Raw genomic sequence first — 21626 nt, forward strand, 5'->3', positions numbered from 1 at the left:
GCATACGGCATAGGTACTTACATATATGCTGTACTGTATGATGAATATTTTTTGTTATGATATTGCGTGTTTTAATTGTTGATTTTTTTTTAATTTAACCATCTCACTAGCGGACATAATCGAGATTATGATGATCAGTAGAGCTGTTGGCATCTATTAGCTAATGTATCGTTTTGTTAACAAAACTTAAGAAATGCATTAAAGTAACTGTTTAAATACACGTTCTCGACAGTAGTTAACATCTCCAGTCTGTTGAAATTGTGCAGCTATTTGTATCAAACATATCCAATGCAGTTTATAATCGGAATATGCAATTCTTTTTTCAATAATTAACATATCCATTAAAAGTCTTTTTAATTCGATTTCTAAAATATCCCACCAGATTTTGGCACATTTGTACTTTCTTTAAGTAGAACCACTTAGTAGAACATATTACAGAAAAGTAATGTTGGTGGAAACTGTGCGCGCTAACTCCTGCTACATCAGCTCTGCGTAGAGGTTATTAACACATGAAGCGTTATTCCTTAGTTTGAATGTTGGTAGGTGCGTGTATTTAACTGAATAAAGCTTATTTATTTAAGTAAAAGTGAATAAGATTTTTTTTTTATATGGAATTACTATCTTGTGTGCAATATAAACCGTGGTGTACAAAAAAGGTGGTAGAAAAGCATAAAACGTACGGCGACAATGATCCTAACCTTACGTTTCCTAAAAATAAAGCACGATCGTGAAACCATGATAGTAAGTTCGTTTAAATGTAATAAAGTGATGTAGCCTATTCAGGTACATCAATAAAGCGGAATCAGATTTTCGCAGCTGAAGGTTAGATTAATTAAGATAAAACGTTAAGTATATTACTTCCAGTGATCCTAAGAGATGATTTGGAAGTCGAGAGTTCCAGCTTTCAAGTCCTAGTAAAGCCAGTTATTTTTACACGGATTTGAATACTAGATCGTAGATACCGGTGTTCTTTGGTGGTTGGGTTTCAATTAACCACACATCTCAGAAATGGTCGAACTGAGAATGTACAAGACTTACACTTCATTTACACTCATACATATTATCCTCATTCATCCTCTGAAGAATTATCTAAACGGTATACCGGAGGCTAAACATGAAACAGAAAAAGTGATCCTAAGAGAAAAAGATAAAAATACTGAACAAAACTAAGACAGTTTCATTAATTTACATTTTTGAAAACTAAAAAACTGAAAATTGTAACAGTTTGTAAGAAGTTTTTTTTTGTTTTGCTTTGGTTCTGCCAGCTTCTACAATACTAGAGTTGGTAAAGTTATCAATTTAAGTCATGTTCCTAATGAAACCGTGGTGTAATAGAAAGTTTAACAAATTTAAACCTAAAAAATAAAACACAATAAAATTTTTAAACAACTTACCATGAATCTCACTATTTTTTTTGTCTTCAGTCATTTGACTGGTTTGATGCAGCTCTCCAAGATTCCCTATCTAGTGCCAGTCGTTTCATTTCGGTATACCTCCTACATCCATGACAATTTGTTTTACATATTCCAAATGTTGCCTGTCAGCACAATTTTCCCCTTCTACCTGTAATACTTCTACCTTGTTCTTTCAATATTAAAGCGACTATTCCAGGATGACTTAATATGTGGCCTATAAGTCTGTCTCTTCTTTTAACTATATTTTTTTAATGCTTCTTTCTTCATCGATTTGCCGCAACACCTCTTCATTTCTCACTTTATCCACCAATCTGATTTTTAACATTCTCCTATAGCACCACATTTCATAAGCTTCTAATCTTTTCTTCTCAGATACTCCGATCATCCAAGTTTCACTTCCATATAAAGCGACACTCCAAACATATACTTTCAAAAATCTTTTCCTGACATTTAAATTAATTTTTGATGTAAACGAATTATATTTCTGACTGAATGCAAGTTTTGCCTGTGCTATTCAGCATTTTATATCGCTCCTGCTTCGTCCATCTTTAGTAATTCTACTTCCCAAATTATAAAGTTTTTCTACCTCCATAATCTTTTCTCCTCCTATTTTCACATTCAGTGGTCCATCTTTGTTATTTCTACTGCAATTCATTACTTTCGTTTTGTTCTTGTTTATTTTCATGCGATTGTTCTTGCGTAGGACTTCATCCAACCGTTCGTTGTTTCTTATAATTTTTTTTTTTACTCTTGGCGAGAATTACTATATCAGCAGCAAATCGTTGTATCTTTATCTTATCACCTGTACTGTTACTCCAGATCTAAATTGTTCTTTAACATCATTAACAGCTAATTCCATGTAAAGATTAAAAAGTAACGTGGATAGGAAACATCCTTGTCGGACTCCCTTTTTTATTACGGCTTCTTTCTTATGTTCTTCAATTATTACTGTTGCTGTTTGGTTCCTATAAATCGTAGCAATTGATCTTCTATCTCTGTATTTGAGCCCTAATCTTTTAAAAATGCTTAAAATTTTATTCCAATTTAGATATCGAATGCCTTTTTTAGGTCTGCAAAATGTTGGATCTACAGTATGTTGGTTTGTTTTTCTTTTATATTCCTTATACTATTAATCTGAGCGCTAAAATTGCTTCCCTTGACCCTATACTTTTCCTGAAACCAAATTGGTCATCTAATACTAATTCCACTCTCCTCTCAATTCTTCTCTACAGAATTCTAGTTAAGATTTTTGATGCATGACTTAAACTAGTTAATTGTTCTGTATTTTTCACATTCGTTTGTTCCTGCTTTCTTTGTCATGACTATAACTTTCTTTATCATGACTACAACACTCTTTTTGAGGTCTGATGGAAATTCCCGTTTTTCGTAAATATTGCACACCAGTTTGTATAATCTATTTATATCGCTTCCTCACCTGCACTGCGTAGTAATTCTGAAGGTATTCCGTCTATTCCAGGAGCCTTTCTGCCATTCAAATTTTTAATGCTCTCGTTAAGTTCAGAACTCAGTATTATTGCTCCCCTTTCATCCTCTTCGACTTCCTCTTCTTCCTCTATATCACCATTTTCTAACTTATTTCCTCCATGTAATTCTTCAATATATTCCACCACCTATCGATCTTTCATTTCGTATTATAAATCTTATTATAACCTATAAATATTCCTTAACTTTCTGTATGCTCTGTCTACTTTCCCAATGGTAATTTCTCTTTCCACGTCTGAACACATTTTTCTTTAATCCACTCTTCTTTAACTAGTTTGCACTTCCTGTTTATAGTATTTCTTAATTGCCGATAGTTCCTTTTACTTTCTTCATCACTAGAATTCTTATATTTTCTACGTTCATCCATCAGCTGCAATACATAGTCTGAAACCCAAGGTTTTCTACCAGTAATCTTTGTTCCGCCTAAGTTCTCTTCTGCTGATTTAAGTATTTCCTTTTTAACATTCTCCCATTCTTCTTCTACATTTTCTACCTTATCTTTTTTACTCAGACCTCTTGCGATGTCCTCCTCAAAAATCTTCTTTACCTCCTCTTCCTCAAGCTTCTCTAAATTCCACAGATTCATCTGACACCTTTTCTTCAGGTTTTTAAACCTCAATCTACATTTCATTATCACCAAATTATGGTCGCTATCAATATCTGCTCCAGGGTAAGTTTTGCAGTCAACGAGTTGATTTCTAAATCCTTGCTTAACCATGATATATTCTATCTGATACCTTGCAGTATCATCTGGCTTTTTCCATGTGTTTATTTTTCTGTTTTGATTTTTAAACTGGGTGTTGGCAATTACTAAATTATACTTTGTGCAAAACTCTATAAGTCGGTCCCCTGTTTCATTCCTTTTGCCTAGCCCATATTCACCCACAATATTTCCTTCCTTGCCTTTTCCAATACTTGCATTCCAATCTCTATTATTAAATTTTCATTCCTTTTATTTTTACTTACTTTTTTTTATTTACTTCGTCAATTTCTTCATATACACACTCTATCTCATCATCATTATAGACATTTGCAGGCATATAGACGTTAACAATCGTCAGCTGAGGTTTTGATTTTGTCACTATGCATTTTGAAATACTTTACTCTCTTCCCTACCCTCTACTCTTGTTCATTACAAAACTTACCCCTGCCTGCCCCTTATTTGAAGCTGTGTTAAAATCACTTGACCAAAAGTCGTTTTCCTCTTCCCAACGAACCACGCGTCTACATTTAACATACTACATCTACATTTAATCTATCCATTTCCCTCTTTAAATTTTCTAACCTACCAACCTTTTTTTAGATTTCTAAGATTCCATGCTCCGACTCGTAGAATATTATTTTTTAATATCCTGGTGACCCCTTCCTTATTAGACCCCACCCGGAGATCAGAACGGGGGACTAGTTTACCTCCGGAATATTTTACCAAGGAAAGGGCCACCATCTTTGTTATATGAAAATGCAGAGTTACATTTTCTTGGAAAAAAAAGCAACTGTAGTTTTCCATTGCTTTCAGCTGTGCAGTACTCAGAAGACTGAGTAATGTTGACATGGTCCTTAACAACTACTGAAAGAGCTGCTGCCCTCTTTCAGGAATCATTCTTAGTCTGGCTGTCAACAGATACCTCTCTATGGTTGCACCTTCAGATGATTGAGCCTTGAGTGCTTAATCACTGAGCACTCAAAACCCCTCACCATCGGCAAGGTCTCATGATTCATAGAGGGAGATTTCACTATAATAAAAATAAAAAAAACTTATCTTCAGATTTGTTGCAAAATTATATGAAATATATAATGCCAATCAGAATGAAGATTTAAAGGTTATATTCTCTTATATATATATATCTGGATTTAATATTGGATTCAATAATCCAGTATCTGACACCTCCTCTCTTTGTGCCTATCTAAAAAATGAACGTTTGTTCAAAAAAGTTAGTAATGAAACCACTTTGAATAAAAAAAAAAACAAATTAAGAATTCATGAATTGTGTGCCAGTGCTTTTTATAACTTGATGAAAAAAGCACAAAATAATGATGAAAGCATTGCTTCTTTTGCTTTTGCCCTACAAGTTCATCCTATGCCTAAAATAAATTTAACCCTTTGTGGGCGATGATGTTTTACGGCTGTAGGCGGAAGACATTTTCAAAAAAATGTTAAGTTCATGCAAAAACTATTTAAAGTAACTTAAAACATGCATTCGTGCATAAAAACAACATATACATTGTGTTTTGCTGAATTCTGCCACCAGTCTGGAAAATGGAACAAGTCTCGATTAACACACGAATTTGCAAACTGTAGGTGATGAGTTTGGTTAAGTTTCACATTGAGTTCTTTTCATGTAAAAGACACTGAATAATAATAGTAACAGTATTAATGTTGATGGTAATATAAAAACAGCAATTTTGAAGTAGTGCACATAGGCAAGGAATAGTATAATATGGTTTTATTATAATCATAGTGTAAATATTTTTATTCATTTCCTTCTGAATTTTTGTCTCGAAAATTTTGTTTGAATTCAAACGAAGCAAGCTGAAAATGAAGTTTTCAAAGGAACAGTTTGTAAACAAATTTCTTAAAAATGAGTGAAAAACACGAAAAAAATAATGCACACGTCTTGTTACATACGCACGGCCATTGAACTCATCTGATAACTGAAGTAAAATGGTTCCCAATCACGTATCAGGAATTCCTCCCTCAAAATGATTGAAAGATTATCTCTTACCATCTCTTGGAATTTACATGTAACTAGATGAAAACAAATAACCGGTCACATTCAGAAACCTATATATGGCTTTTTGCTCTCCATCATAAGTACAGGTAGCCCATATATGGGTTTCCGCCTGCCAAAGGTTAATTATTTTAATTTTGTTATGTAGACCTAGGTTTTAGTATCCAACACTTTATACTTGGACTGAAAATCAATCAAGCAGAGAAGCCACTGAGGTAAGTTCAGCTCTCCTTGACCATTTGCGATCACTTTTAAATAAAGTTGATTCAGTTTTGTTATTTTGTAATGGCTGCGCAGGACAAAATTGGAATGAGCATCTTGTGCGTAAATTTTTTTTGTACATTACATTTTTTGTTTTTTTTTCCCAAACGTTCACACCTCCAAACAGTTTAATTTCTCAGCAATTTTAAATTTTGTTGAAAAAAATTTAATTTTTGAGTACAGAATTAAGAACAAATGACTAACATTTTCAACCAAAAAAAAAAAGTAAAAATGTATTAAGGCTGTTAAGCTGTGGGTTTTTTTTGTCTACTGAAAAATGACAATTGCTGGAGATGTTAAGTTTTGAAAAAAAATTCCTAAATTACTAGTAGAAATAAATGTTTCCAGACCTGTTAATATGAACTTTTTTCATTACTTTACGAGAAGAGTATCCATATGAATTACAGAAGAAACTTTCTGAAACTTTGTGTAAATTACTTTAAAGGACATTGAAAAGTAAAACTTCTGCTTAACAATCCTTTCTTTTTATATTTAACCAATAGAACCACTGCAAGGTATTACTTCAGTACTTCAGAGGATGATAGGCACAAATGTAAATGAAGTGTTGTAGTCTTATACAGTCTCAGGTCGACCATTCCTGAAATCTGAGATGTGTAGTTAATTGAAACTCAACTACCAAAGATCACTGGTATCTGTAATCTAGTATTCAAATCTGTTTGAAAGTATCTACCTTTACTAGGAATTGAACCTTAGAACTCTTAACTTCAAAATTAACAAATTTGCGATGACAAGTTCACCATTAGACCAACTGGTAGGTTCTGCATAACAATCATGATCTACTACAACTGTACTCAAAATGAAATATATTAATATATCTGTCATATAACATGTTTTGTAAATGAATATTTTTAACAGAAAATTTCAAAAGAGGCCTGTATTACACCGCAAGTAGAATTCTTGCTTGTCACTATAATGATCTTGTACCATTATAGTGATCGTATCATTTTGTGGTAGGAGGACCATTAGCTAATTTAATTTTTTTAGTGTTTAACTGTTGAGCAGTTATATAAAAGGTGAAACCAGCTCTGAAAAATATTAAATGGCTGCCATTTTGGTTAGGGTTCGTAGTAGGGTAAAATTTTCTTACAGATTGTTTGTTTTGAGGTATAAGCATTTGCTAAAATTTATTTTCTATGTTTAGCTGTTGAAAAGTTATTTAAGGCTTTCCAAATTTCATTAACACTCTGTCCACATGAAATATAAAAATTATGAATAGAACTTGTCAAATGTACTCATTACTCAACCAATGCTAGTTCATGCAAACTGTAATGATGTTTTCATAAAGTGATATCTTAATGCAATTTATTTAATTGGTAAATTCGTCATTAATGGTTCAGTACCAGATAAATGACAAAAATGTATAATTAAATTTTTCTTGTTTTCTATAAAATACTGTTATCTGAGACCACTAGTCAAAATAGAAGTACTGAAACAACATTCCAGCATATTAACCACTGCTTGAGCAGCAAGGTAGAGCAAGAAATTATAAAAATCTAGATAAATCACTTCAAGTAAATTACTTTATGACTGCATTTTAATGTCTAGCACTGAGTGCTTGTAAAAGTTTAAAATTAAAAATCCAAAATTTTTTTAGACTGTATTTAGCATAGTCATGTATGTATATAAAAAACGTTTTTTACAATTTACAGTTTTTTTTGTTTTTTTTTAACATAGAGATTTTTGTCTATAAAAGCATATTCAAGGATTCTAATGGATTCATTTATCACCTAATGTTTAAAATCTGTAATAAACGGATATAGGAAGTTATGGATTTTGTTCTTAATTTCCTTTTTCATGTATCAGGGATCACTTGTTGATGATGACAGCGTTATAAATGTATTGAATGTTACAAAAGACACAGCTATATCTGTGAATGAAAAATTAAAGATAGCTGTTCAGACTGAACAAAAAATAAATGCAGCAAGGGAAGAATTCCGACCAGTTGCAACCAGAGGCAGTGTTCTTTATTTCTTAATAGTTGAAATGTCAATGGTTAACTGTATGTATCAAACTTCACTTGCACAGTTTCTTGAAAGATTTGATTTATCAATGGCCAGGTATGTTTCTCACTGTAGTTGTTTTATTTACAAATTTACTTAAATGTCTTATAATTATCTCTGAGAAGCTCATCATAGATGTATAAATATTTTCTCATCCAATATAATCTACTGTAACATAATAAAAAATGCAGACATTATACTAATGTCTGCATTACTTATACTCTACTCTTATTACTCTACTTATATCTCATTGAAATACATGGCTAATAAAACAAAACAGGTATAGAGAAAATGTCATTTTTTAAACTAATTTCAACCATATTACGATGCAAGATAGAAATGAACAACTCACCATACATGGTTTGCCTGTTCTACTGTGAGGGATATTCCTCATTATGTGAGATTATAAAATTTAAAAATAACCAAGATTTTTATTAAATTTAAAAATTTAACCAAGCTGTTTGGGTTTCTTTGGTGAAGCATTGCTTCTGTATTGTTTTACAAGTAATTTATTTAACTTTATTTAACTTTATTCTTTTTTTTCAGATGATTATTTTGATGCTATTCTCCACTTTCTTTTTCCTCTATGCTAATCTGTTTTTCAACATATTTATTACAACTTACTCAATTATCTATCTTATATACTCTAATAACTGTCCTCCTTTATAATTTTTACCTTCTGCATTATAATTAACTAAACCTAGGTGGCATAATATTTGTTCCACCCATGTAGTTCATCTTTTTACAAGATTCTATTGCAAACTTCTCTCCTCTTATATTCATCTAAATATTTCTTCACTTATGTGTTTAACATTCTTCTGTACCAACACACGCTTCACAAGCTGTAAGTAGCAATTATTGGGGATCTCAACTCTTACAGCATGTAACAGATATGGGACCAGGATGTTTGAAAATTCTATAAGTTTGTATATTTAAGTATTAGATATAAAGTACTTAAACATTTTTTATATGTCTAGTTTTAATTATTTAAGTGAACTCCAAAGGGAAACTGAGAATAGATTCCTTACATTAAAATAAAAACAGTTCATAATAATTATGAACATAAATTAGATGGATCTTTACCATCTTGTATTTTTGTAATATAAATTCATAGCTCAAGAATAAATTGAGATATTTGAATCATAATCAATGTTAAAACCAATATTCTCATTGAAAAAAATGAAATGTTTTCATTAGCAGATTTCAAAATGGTGTCTGTGTTAGTTTTTAAATCATTAATATTTCTGTAACTATTTACTCAGTATAAAAAAAAAACTTTAAATATTTCATTATGAAGAAAATGATACTATTGCATTTGCTTTTATGCAATTAAAATAACTAATTTATAATGGAAATCACTGGCATGAGTCAGTCTGAATTAAATCAGTTTTCAAATTAAGAAATTAAATTTGTTTCATTAAGAAATAAATAAAATTAGAAATGAGAAATTATGATTATCAAATATTAGATAATAAAAAATCTAAATTTCAGTATTTAAAAATAACTTTATTAAATACTTGACTACAAATAATAATTTACCATATAATAACAAAAATTATAACATTAATAAGTAAAAAGTAATTGTTTATAATGCAGTCAAAACCATTCATTTTTCAAGAATGTTATTATTTACAAATATTTAGTTGGGCTTTTAACATAGCAAATAATTTATGTACAAGTAACAGTTGCTATCAGTTATGTCAAATTATCCCAATTAGTAAACAGGCGTACTTTTTATGTACAGCAGAGCTAATGATAATAGTTATGATTAACACAATTTCTAAACATTTATAATGTTGAAAATTGTTGATGAAAGATTGTGTTAACATCTTTGACTTGGTTTTGTGAATTAATGTTGTCCTTGTTTACTATGTTCTCTGCAAATAACTTCATCAGACAACAACTGATGAAGACAACAGATTCTGATAACTTCATCAGAATCTGACTGCTTTTCTTCATTGATTGATTTGGGAAAATCTGTGAATCCAAGAATGATTCTCATTAAATCATCTAATGCTTTCATCAACAAAACATACAGTTTAAGTTATTCTAGGATAATAGCACCCTTTACTAATGAATTTCTTTAGCATTTCTTAAATTGTTAGTTTAGGATCTGCAGTGGCAAAGTATCACCTGAAAAAAAAGTTTCTTTATAGAGTTTAAATTCTCAGGATTAGTTATATTTTTTTATAAATATTACTATTTATTCAAATTTCAGCAGTCAACAACATGGCAATACATATTGCGGTAACAGCAGAGTCAGGATTGTGGCTCTTAATGATTCATGGTGCCTGAATACATTTCATGTCCTTAAGAAATTCTTCAGACAAGCTCTTTCTTTCATACTAATAATGTAGATTCAATGATACAGTATCAATAAAATTAAAACTGTACTTAGAAAGTTCACAAAATAGAAAAAACTTTTTGAAATAAATTTCATCATATTCATATTGTCTTAATTTATTTTTAATAAACAAAATTATACAAAAGAGTTTATAGCAGGAATTCAGTGGTGTAAGTTTTTGTTATCAAGTCATAATAAAAACAAACACAAATTCAAAAAATGAAAACAAAAATTAATAATTGAGAAAATCAGTCTACTAGAGTGCTATCTAGACGGAAAAGTAAAAGTTATTAAAGTAAATATAAATCAAGACAACAGTTAATTTTTGTTTAAATATTTAGTTCTTACTCTGATATTTTAACTTATTTTTGTGAAATATACCATAAAATAAGAAAAAGGTTCATTGATTTAAGTCCTTGAATAAGCGTAAGGAATTGTGACTTGCATCTGAGTATTACACTACCCAGTACATTCAATAATTAAGGATCAGCTTGTAATTACAGAACCTTCCCAGTACATTTACTTAATTTAAAAAAAAGTCTCTACACAGTACTATATGTTTTCTGTGTTATATATTTTGCATGAATTAATAACAATAATAATGGATATGTGATAATTTTCCCTCAACTCTTCTGAGTGAATTTACTCACCAAGTAGGATGTAAACGTAAAAATTATCTACCTTGTTTCACTCTTAATATAAAACCTCTTAATGATAAGGTATAATGATTTAAAATTTATACTAAACTGTAAAAGTAATGGTAGTTCATATTCATAAATAAAGATCCCGGGTTAACTTCCTGACACGAGCTTGTCATTTTACTTATTTCTAGGAATTTTCATCTCATTACCTACACACAAGCTTGTGTAAGAATCATTAAAAAGAAAGTAATCTAATTTTTTTGATTAACTAAATATGCTTTATATTACACATTGCATTACTGAAATATTTATATGATATTTGAAGTTATTAGTAGAATATGACATTTTTCATGTAACAAATTAAACTATTTATTTGATTTTTATATAATTAATAAAGAATTCTTTTTTCATAGATCAGAGAAAAGTGTCGTGGCAAGCCGTAGAATTGTGTTCATTATAGAGTATTTGACATATGAAATATTTAAATATAAATGCAGAGGGCTATATGAAGAACACAAATATCTATTCACACTGTTGTTAGCTCTTAAAATTGATCTCCAAAGAAATTTCATAACTTATGAAGAGTTTCAAAACTTTATTAAAGGTATTTTTTTCTAAAAACTTCAAATTTAATTAATTTACTCATTTCAAATTAATAGAATTTAGTTATAAGAGTTTAAAAGCAATATCTTTTAAACTATAAAATGTTAAACCAGAAAATACATTTTCTTTGCAATACTTTTTCACATTTAGTTATATAAAGTTATATATATTCTGTATATATAGTCAAGGTAAAATAAATGCCCTAGCCTAGTTTTGTAAATAGTGTTAATCCATCTGGCTTAAGTGAAATAGCTAAATTTTCTAAAATAACTTTCAAGTCTTATTTCTAGTAGAGTCTGGACTGAGAAATTTTTACTTTGTTGTCCACACCAGAATCTATCTATTTCTAATTCACTCACAATTCAGGAATGTTTCTGCTAACTCTCCTATTGAATTATAATGACAGATAAACAGTATTGTGACACTTCCCTTTAATTTTGTGCTTTGTTCCTACAGTAATAAACACCATTTACACTTTTTATCTGTCTAAAGTTCATTACCCTTTACAATTAAGCTTCTATTGGACTATTTTTTTTTTTTTTTTTTAGGGGGTTGGTAATACCTAAAATTATATAAGAATTTTATTTTAATACCTTGAAACTTTCAGTCATTTACATCAAATCAACCCAAAATATGTATGGAATACTTTTATACCCATATCTTTTTTAAATTTCAGTTCCCAGATATCAAAGTGATATTTGCAGTCTGAACCTTTCCTTACATAATTACATTTAATATAATCTAAAATAATTATTTGGAGTCAAATCTACGTTCATCTGAACCTGAAGCCAAAATAAACTAAAACATGAAACAATAAAGTATGTAAACAAGCATTTGTGTGCACACATGCTTAGTCAGACAACAATGATGTGCTTTGCTGATAAACAAAGATTACATCTACACAAATAAGACTACATAATAATTATAAAAATTGAGATAAATAAAATGATTAAATTCAAAGCCAAAAGCATTTGTAATCTATAAGAAAAAAGCAGTAAATTAATGTATTCAATGACAATCTAAATCAGTTGCTTGATTTTTAAAACAGCATACAGTAACTACTTTACATTTACAATTGCATCATATGTAATTTAAAAATATAAACTTTTGTAATAACAGATCAAACCAGATTTTATCATAAAGCATTTTTAATACTTCAAAATGTTCCCACTTATCTTTGTGACAATCTATAGTAACTCTTTAACTGTGAAAATGAAACTATGAAGTTATCAAAAATATTTTAATATATAGTTTTTAATGTTTTTTTTTTTTTTTTTTTTTTTTTTTTTTAATGTTTACATAATTATTTAGTCATTTGTAATGAAAAATTACATATTTTTGAAGAAATTTAATTCACAAAAAAATATATTAAACAAAGAAGATTTTGTGCAGCTAAAGAACTCAGGAGTTTCTTAGATTAGATGAAGAGCTCCATTACTTCCTACATGTAGATTGTATATTTCTTAACAATAATTTACTAAATTCTCCTTCCTTCATTTTGCTAAGTTTAAGTAGCATTGACAAATCTTTCATAAGGAACAAATTGTCAGTTATTTGGTGTTATTCATTCAAACATAATATTGGTGACCTGCAGGAACTGGTTTGTTAAAACACTGTTTTAGCTATTAGTTTTTAACCTTAGTTACAACTTTTATTTCCAAGTTGCTTCTCTCTAATAACAGCCAGATATAATGGGAATATAGTTGGCTTTATTGCCAAGGCACCTAACTACTTCTTCATCAGAGAAAAAATCTGGCATCTCTTTGGATAGATATCTTTACTGAATATAAACGAGAGTTCAGTGATACTCTGTTTTTTATGTTTAGCCTCCAAAACCACAGTTAAGGCATTACTTCAGAGGATGAACGAGGATGATATGTGTGAATGTAAATGAAATGTAGTCTTGTACAGTCTCAAATCGACCATTCCTGAGATGTATGGTTAATTGAAACCCAACCACTAAAGAACACCGATATCCATGATATAGTATTCAAATCCGTATAAAAGTAACTGCCTTTACAGGATTTGAACCTTAGAACTCTCAACTTTGAAATTAGCTGATTTGTGATGAATTTTTAAAACCATCATATTATCACTATAATAGTAAATTTTATTAATTATGTTTTACATTAGGTGGCGGAGCTTTGGATCTAAATACTAGTCCTGCTAAACCTTGTAAGTGGATAACTGATGTGACATGGCTAAATGTTGTTCAGCTCTCGGCTTTACCAACTTTTAAGTTCATTTTGAGCCAGGTAAATATTAAAAGACATAATTGCAGTTGTCACTGCATGAGGACAGTCAGTTCTCACTGATCAGCATGATAAAAATGATGATTATTTTATTAAATAATGAAAATGATTAATGCTTTACTTTTAGTTAGTTTTGAAAAGACCATCTCGAAGTTATTCATAATTCATTAAATAGTAATAAGTAAATTCTGTTAAAATTAGTTAGACTCCTATTTCTCCAAACTTATATTAAATGTCTGGTTACAAAACTAAAATTTCTCTTAATAATTATAATGTTTTTTGCATTGTTATTAGAGTAAACATTGCATTATATTATAATTGCATGTGTAAATTAACAGTTGCGGTATCTGGCGTTTACTATTGTAGTTAATATTAAAATAACATTTTTGTTAAATTCAAAAAAACACATTCACCTAGCTCAAAATGTTCAAATTCTTTTGGTAGAAATTCATTTTTCCCCTGATAAATATCAAAGTTGAAAATGAAGCCTTTCAAATCAGCAATACATCATAATTTGTAACCCTCATTTTATGGGTTTTGCAGGATTGTATTGCTTCATTGCTATCCTTCCTTTGAACAGGACAATTGATTTGTCAACATTGACCTGCATAGTTCCATCATAAGTATTGAAAAATGATTAAGTCCTTGAATCATTGGTCTCAACTTGTACAATTTATCTGTACACCCATTTGGAATCAAATGATTGTCATTAACATGCAAAAGTGCCAATATTTCATCAAAACAATCTCGTGGTATAGTATCTGCTACTATAGATATTATTAATTCTGGAGCCTAATACCAGTACTGGTGTTTAGATGGTACTTTTTGATATCCCATAACAAAATTCATTCCAATAAATGCAAGAAGTTCATTTTCTGTCACTGGGATTTTCCTCTCTGGGTTGATACAAATTAAAGTGATAAATTATAATTTCCAAAACAGATTGAATAAATTTGAGAAAAATATCAGTGGCTAAAATATCATATTATAAAAAAAGGTACTATAAAATCAATATTCAGCAAATAACTACACAAACAAAAACCACAAAGTCTTGTAGGTTATTTCTGATAGGTTACCTACCCTGTAAACCCCTGACAGGGGTTTTCTAGTTGAATCATGTAGAACATAGAATCACACAAATAACAGAAAAATCTGACTTGTCTATTTCAACTCAAAATATAAAAAAATACTATCATTTACAAACAAACAAAATATGAAATTATAATGTTTACTGAAAAATAAAAAAAATATAAAATAAGTACTCCCATCATAAAATAACATGTAAATCCCAACAGGATTTCAGAGCCAAAAAAACAATACATATTGTATGGCCGTGTAACTTTACAGAGACTTGTAAATCCTGTCAGGATAGAAAGTGTTAATCACAACTCTAGTAGCAAGGTAACTCACACTAACTACCTGCAATGTCACTCTTTTAAATAGGCCTGTAGTTGCTCTTGAAGTACACAACAAAATTTATCTTATTTATCTTGAATAAAACATAATAAAAATATTACATATTTGTATACTTAATTTCTGTTGCACTTAGAGATATGATCTGTAATAAAACCTCGTTCGTGCAACTTTCTTACAAGTATCAAATCTCTTCTCCAGTTTCAAGTTGTTGCTTCTACTTCTTCTGTTGAAACATAAAGAAATGTTATTCTCAAGTTATCTCAGCAAAGCATTTTATATATTGTCTGTTAGAATATAGTCATTAAATGACCATTGCAAATTCTGTTAAGCCACCATTCCCAACACAGGTATTTTTTCTACAGGAAGATGCAAAAAAGTTCCACTTAGCTTCACCATCAGTCATTGAAGTGTTGCCAAATATTGAGTAAAGTTTTTTTGTTATTATAATTGTTACTTTAAGTATCACTAAAATAAATTTATCTTGTACTTGAGAAAAGTTACTCAAGGCTTATCACACATCTTTAGTTAAAATCTTATTTTATTTCTTTTAGATTTTTTGACTGAGAATTTGATATAAAAAGATGTTTTTTACCATCAAACTTTTTTTACCAAAGCCTAAAAAATTCATCACTTGAAATAATAATTATAAACTGAGGTCCATCAGTTCTAACACATTATTTGAAAATTATTTCTTCTGTCATGCCATTGTGTAAAATTGAAAGTTGGAAATCCTTTTGTGGACAAGACTGACATTCATCAAATATACATTCAATATTTTCAGAATCATACATTACCATTTTCAGAAAATCTAATAAATCATTAAATCACCATTGAGTTTTAATTCCTCAACCATTAGTTTTAAATTTTCATGGTGTATTGGTAGTTCTGCTTCCTGAGTTTAAGGCCTAAGTGGTGTTTACTTTATGGTGCATATCTATCACACAGTTTATATGTTTGCATACACCATGAAAATTTAAAACTTGCAAACATATAAACTGTGTGATAGATATGCACCATAAAGTAAACACCACTTAGGCCTTAAACTCAGGAAGCAGAACTACCAATTTTGAGATCAGATCATTTCTGTTTCAAGCTTAGAAATAGTTCATTTAAAGTGAACATGATCAGTTTCTTTTGCTTGTGTATGTTTCCGACCACTTAGTCTTTTTTACTAGGGAAAGATTACAAGGGTGTATAAAAAAAAATTGTAGTTTTAATTTATAATAATATCTTTTCGATGAGATGTACAATGTTGATTTAAGGTTAAAAGCAAAAAATACAATTTCATTGCATTCATGGCTGTAGATTGATGATTCCCTATCTTTCTGCTTGATAGTGCTCAATTCACCAGTAGTAATGATGGCAACTCCTGAAAGAAAAAGTCTGTGTTTATTAGTTTGGTAAATGTGAATCTGTTGTTACAGTTCAACATGTGTTCCATAGAAGTTTAATTGTGATCTTCCAAGTGACATTAAAATTAGGCGATGGCATAATCATTTTAAAGTGGCAATATGTCTATGTAAAGGCAAAACCAAGAGCAAAGAACCAAGTGGTTTGGTTTCCTTGATCTTGGGATGACCAAGGAAGTCTGAAGAAAATGTACGGAACCTGTCACGTAGTCTTTCCTGCATAATCATAAAAAATATGAGTTTAAAATATGCCCTTATTGTTTAAACCTGTTACACTCTTTGAAGCCTACCGACTATACTGTATATGCCAACTCGTAATCAAAATTTTGCAACATGAAGATGACAACTTTCTTGATCATATTATGTTGATTAGTGATGTGTCAACATTTCATCTTAGTGAAAAATTTAACACACAATGTCGCAGCATGTTTACAGTCTGATCTGTTTTTCTTAAGCAAGTGTAACAGGAGTTATTTATTTGGAATGTTGTGTACGTGGCTCTTTTTTCAACTGCAAGATGAAACAAACAATTTTATTTGAGAAGTTGGTGTGCTTCCTCACTGGCATAACTCAGTACAGTAATGAAGTTTTCTCCAACCACTGGATTGGTTGGCATGGACTTACTGACATATTTTGTTTGCAAGGCCTTCAAGGTAACCCGATATGACTCCAGGTGAGTTTTCCCTTTCAGGTTTTTATAAAGGATCTTGTGTTTGTACCTGTCCTATCTACTGAGCTATCTGATTTGAGGCAAAGGACTGAAGCACCTGTTGCATCCATAAGTTGATTAAAGTATGGGACGAATTTTCCTATCAGTTGGGTGTGTGCCGTGTGATGAAGGGTTGAACAGCTTGTATGGAAAATCTGCAACGTTTCATTTGCATTCATTTATTCTATTTATTACTTGTTTTTCATTTTATTTGTTATTCATTATTGAAAGTCAAAGTTAATAGATAGATATTAAATAGCTTTAAAACCTCAATATTATTTTTTTGTGCACTGTATTTTCTTCATTCTATTAAAAGTTATCTGCATTATTTACAATTATTTCTCTCAGTTTATTACTTCACTTTTTCCTATGTCTAGAATTGTGTTGTTTTCATTAAGCTCCTAGTTAATCTTACTAAGTATTTTATTACTATCACATATTTTCTATTTAGACTAAGAGCTAGGTAAAAGACTAACAACGTTGCTTTTTTCTTCATTGCTAGCTACCACACTTTTCTTCCAAATTTTCAGCTAAATTTTTATATTCAACTGATAATATTTTAGAATTTATTTCATTTTTCTCAGTTTCATCTAGGTTTAAATATTTCCATTAGCAGACGATTCTGTTTTTCTTTTATTTCAGTATCAATTTTTTTTTAAGGCCAACATTCTTGTATTGTCTGTTAATCAAAGATGTGTAAATCCTCTTTTTGAATTATTTCTTATGTAAAATCAACATCAATAAATATTTTTTTATTAAATTAAGTTTACAATGATTCAATTTTAAGTTTATTAATACAAACTTATTAAGTTTATTAATACAAACGAGGCAAAAAAGATTTCCCTCGAAGCATTTCTTATAGGTTTTTATGAATTTGTTATGGATCAGTGCAATTTCTTCCAAAAATATATTTATAGTATTTTGAACAAAGTACTACTACGACTGCACTACAGCTATTGCACAATGTAAGTATTTTACCCAGAGAATATCAGCCCTATTGATCTCTGAGTCAACTCTGATATATGACATGGTGTCAGTTACGTTCAGATGTAAGCTTTGGGTGACATGATTCTTTAATCTTTGCAGAAAATCAAGTCTCATAAATATTATTTAACAATAAATTGTTCATGTCTCTAAGGTAATTATTTATTTAACTAATGTTTCAATTTATTCCTATGTAAGCCTAGCTGATGTGAATGTTATTGTTAGTGAACTCTTCTATTTTAAAAATAAGTAATACAAATCTTAAATTTTATTTTTATCAAACCTTTCAGAATTATGCTAATAAAACTGTTATTTTTTTTTTAATTTAAAAAAAATATTGTTTTATGATAGTTGACAGAGTTTTTCATATTAAAATTTTAATGATAGAGTTTTAATAAATATCATAATTATTTTTGTCTCTTAAATAAGGTGTGAGGGTTGTTCAATAAAGAAAAGATATAAAAGGCAAGGAAAGAAAAGCTATTTAATAGAATAAACTGAAACTTTCCGTCATTCAGTTGACACTCTTGACAGAAATATCAGCGATTTGAAAAGAATTTTCATAATTATAATCTCTTATTTATTTTAGAATATACACTTTGCTTGAAATATGTAAGTGGAAGAACAGTGCACATGATAACATTTTTATTTTATTAAGTGTAAACCGGCTGAAATTCATGCCCGAATATTAAAATAGTATGGTAAAAAGTATATTAATTGTGCAAATTTTTGTAAGTGGATTGAACAGTTTAAACTTGGCAGAACAAGTGTCACAGATTTCTATTGTAACAGAAGTTGGTAGAAGATTCGACTGACACTTTCCAAAACAGTGATCTTATTTGTAAGGTCAAATGCATAAAAATTTGGGAAACTACTCAATTTATAATGTTAGTATCAGCACTATTTATTCCATTATTCATGTTAAGTTACCGTAAACATTGTTAAAGAAGGGTTCTGAAATAATCGACACCCAAATTCACATTTGTTCAAAAAAGCAATAATTTTTAGTAGAAGGTAAAAGCATACTCTTTTTTAGAGAGCATAATAACTTGTGATGAAACTTGGATTCATTGTTTTTTAGCAATAATCCAAACTTCAGAGTAGGAATGGAAAATGGTGGTTAACCTGTCAAGAAAAAATTCTAAACCTACGCTTCAGCCAGTAAAGTAGTGATACTGATTGTGTTTAGGGTCTATGAAGGTCCAGATTATTGCAATTGAAGATTAATGTACAATAAAAAGGAAGTACTATTTGTGACATACTAGAAAATAAACTGAAACCTGCAATAAGAAGAAAACTTCCACTTTCAGATAGTCTGTATTCCTGTAATAACTTTTTATCAGTTAATGATAATTTTTATTAGTAGTCATATCCTTCAAATGTGGTAAATAATACATTTATTTTTATTTAAAATATTTCATTAATAAAATAATCATCCAAAAATCTATACCTGTTCTCCTGAGCAGAAAAATCATGTAGATATCATTTTATTTATAAAGATACTAATTTTTATAAATTACAGCAAATATGAAATGGCTTTGCAATCCTATCTTAATCCCAACTTCATTCTTGGCACTCACAGGATTTCAAAAGGTTTTGAAAATATTAAACTAGGTACACCTGCAATTTTTGTAAGGTAGAATCTAGGACAAGAAAATATATTTTTTACAATCATAGTCAAAATAATCCACTGAATCAGTACGATTATTGTTGTTCATCTTGGATTTGTATTTTATAGAAGATGTATCTAACAAACATTTTTAGCACACATTCAGTTGTGTGAAAGTGAAATTCAAATAGCAAGAATTAGTACATGAGTACAAACAGTTTTTTAAGATTTTCAGATTGCACATACTCTACCATATTTTAGATGCCTTTTTTCATATATGACTAATATGGCCATCAAACTTGATCTTGTTACCAATCGATTATGATCCCATTGTATTTAAATTGTGTGGTTGCTGGGTTTATTTTTATTATTTATTATTTTAATTTATTATTTATTACAGAATAATAAAATCGGATTTTATTCTTATTATAATCTGTAGCATAACATAACTGTTGGTAATGGTAACTGCAGAGCTGAATTATTTATATCCATCTCTGCAGCTCCATCACTCAGTGTCATATTTAATTTGTAACATTTAAATCATCAGCTGAAAAAAGAATGGTGTTAAGTATTAAATAAACAGAAGAGAATTATTTATGAGTTCTTATCTGGGATATAATAAAAACTTTCAAGGTTTTTTCAAAGTGAATTTGAACACTACACTAATATTTTGTAACTGGAGAGTATGATTTGTAGCTGGAATAAATAGGACGTTTTTTTCATGTAATTTGATGATTTGTGGTGTCAAAGGTCCTCAATAAATTTACGCTATTACATGGCCATTGCACTCAGAATTATTGACATCAATAATAGACTTTAAATAATAGAATTATTGTCATCATTATTCATTTCTTTTTCTAATAGTAAATGATGTGCCTTTTGTATGTTTTATCTTTCTCTATACTAATATTGTATGCTGATGACACTTTTGAACTCCCTGCCTATTGATTCTAAAACAAAGACTTAAACCTTTTAATGTTTCTTTTGTTTAAAAAAATATTAGATTTTACTATTAGACTCTCATTTGTAGTTAAGACCATGGATATGAGTATTACAATATTAAATAAGTTTTTATTTATTTTTTTATTTTTTATTTGTAGATTCCTCACAGTGAGAAAGCTTGGAAAGCTTGGTATGATAAACCAGCTCCAGAAGAAGAAGTTATACCTGATAATTATGAAATTCTTGATCCATTTAGAAAGTTACTAATTATAAGGTCAGTGTTACGAACAATTACAATATTTGACAGGGTAGTACTTTTTGTATGCCTAAGATATGTATGTTGTCAAAACTCGAGGATATTATTAAAGTTCACTTATGCTTGATGAAAGATTAAATATTGTATGAAAGTGGTAGTGGTCCTCCTCATAATCTGATAATCTTAATTTTTTGCCATTTAACAATAAAAGGTCCCCTGTAAAATTGTACAATATACTTTATTCATTGAAGAAGGATATGTTTATTAAAAGACACTGGGCTAGTTCCATTTATATCAGAGACAAGATTATGCCTGATAAATTGAAATTTTAAATAGTTTTTTAATAAATCTGCATGAAATTTGTGGTTTATAATGTAAGATAATAATGGATAAAACAGATTTTACATAGTGTAACCTCTTTACTGTAAAGCAGCAACAGAGCTTGAAGTAAGTTAAAAAATTCATTCAAATATGTGTTCGAAAGTGCTTTGTTATCAGCTACCGAAAGATTTCACCCAGACTTTAGTTCAGT

General features: G+C 29.5%; 1 protein-coding gene across 1 annotated transcript in view; it reads left to right on the top strand.

The window, feature by feature from the left end:
- kl-3 (dynein heavy chain 8, axonemal kl-3) overlaps positions 1-21626 on the top strand; it is a 744292-nt gene that overhangs the window by 670379 nt on the left and 52287 nt on the right. The window contains exons 28-31 of the mRNA XM_075354364.1: positions 7733-7986; positions 11328-11518; positions 13651-13772; positions 20997-21112. Of these exons, the coding sequence (XP_075210479.1) occupies positions 7733-7986; positions 11328-11518; positions 13651-13772; positions 20997-21112 (683 nt within the window). The remainder of the gene's footprint in view (positions 1-7732; positions 7987-11327; positions 11519-13650; positions 13773-20996; positions 21113-21626) is intronic.

This window comes from Lycorma delicatula, chromosome 1 (assembly GCF_047948215.1).
Source record: "Lycorma delicatula isolate Av1 chromosome 1, ASM4794821v1, whole genome shotgun sequence".
NCBI lineage: Eukaryota > Metazoa > Arthropoda > Insecta > Hemiptera > Fulgoridae > Lycorma > Lycorma delicatula.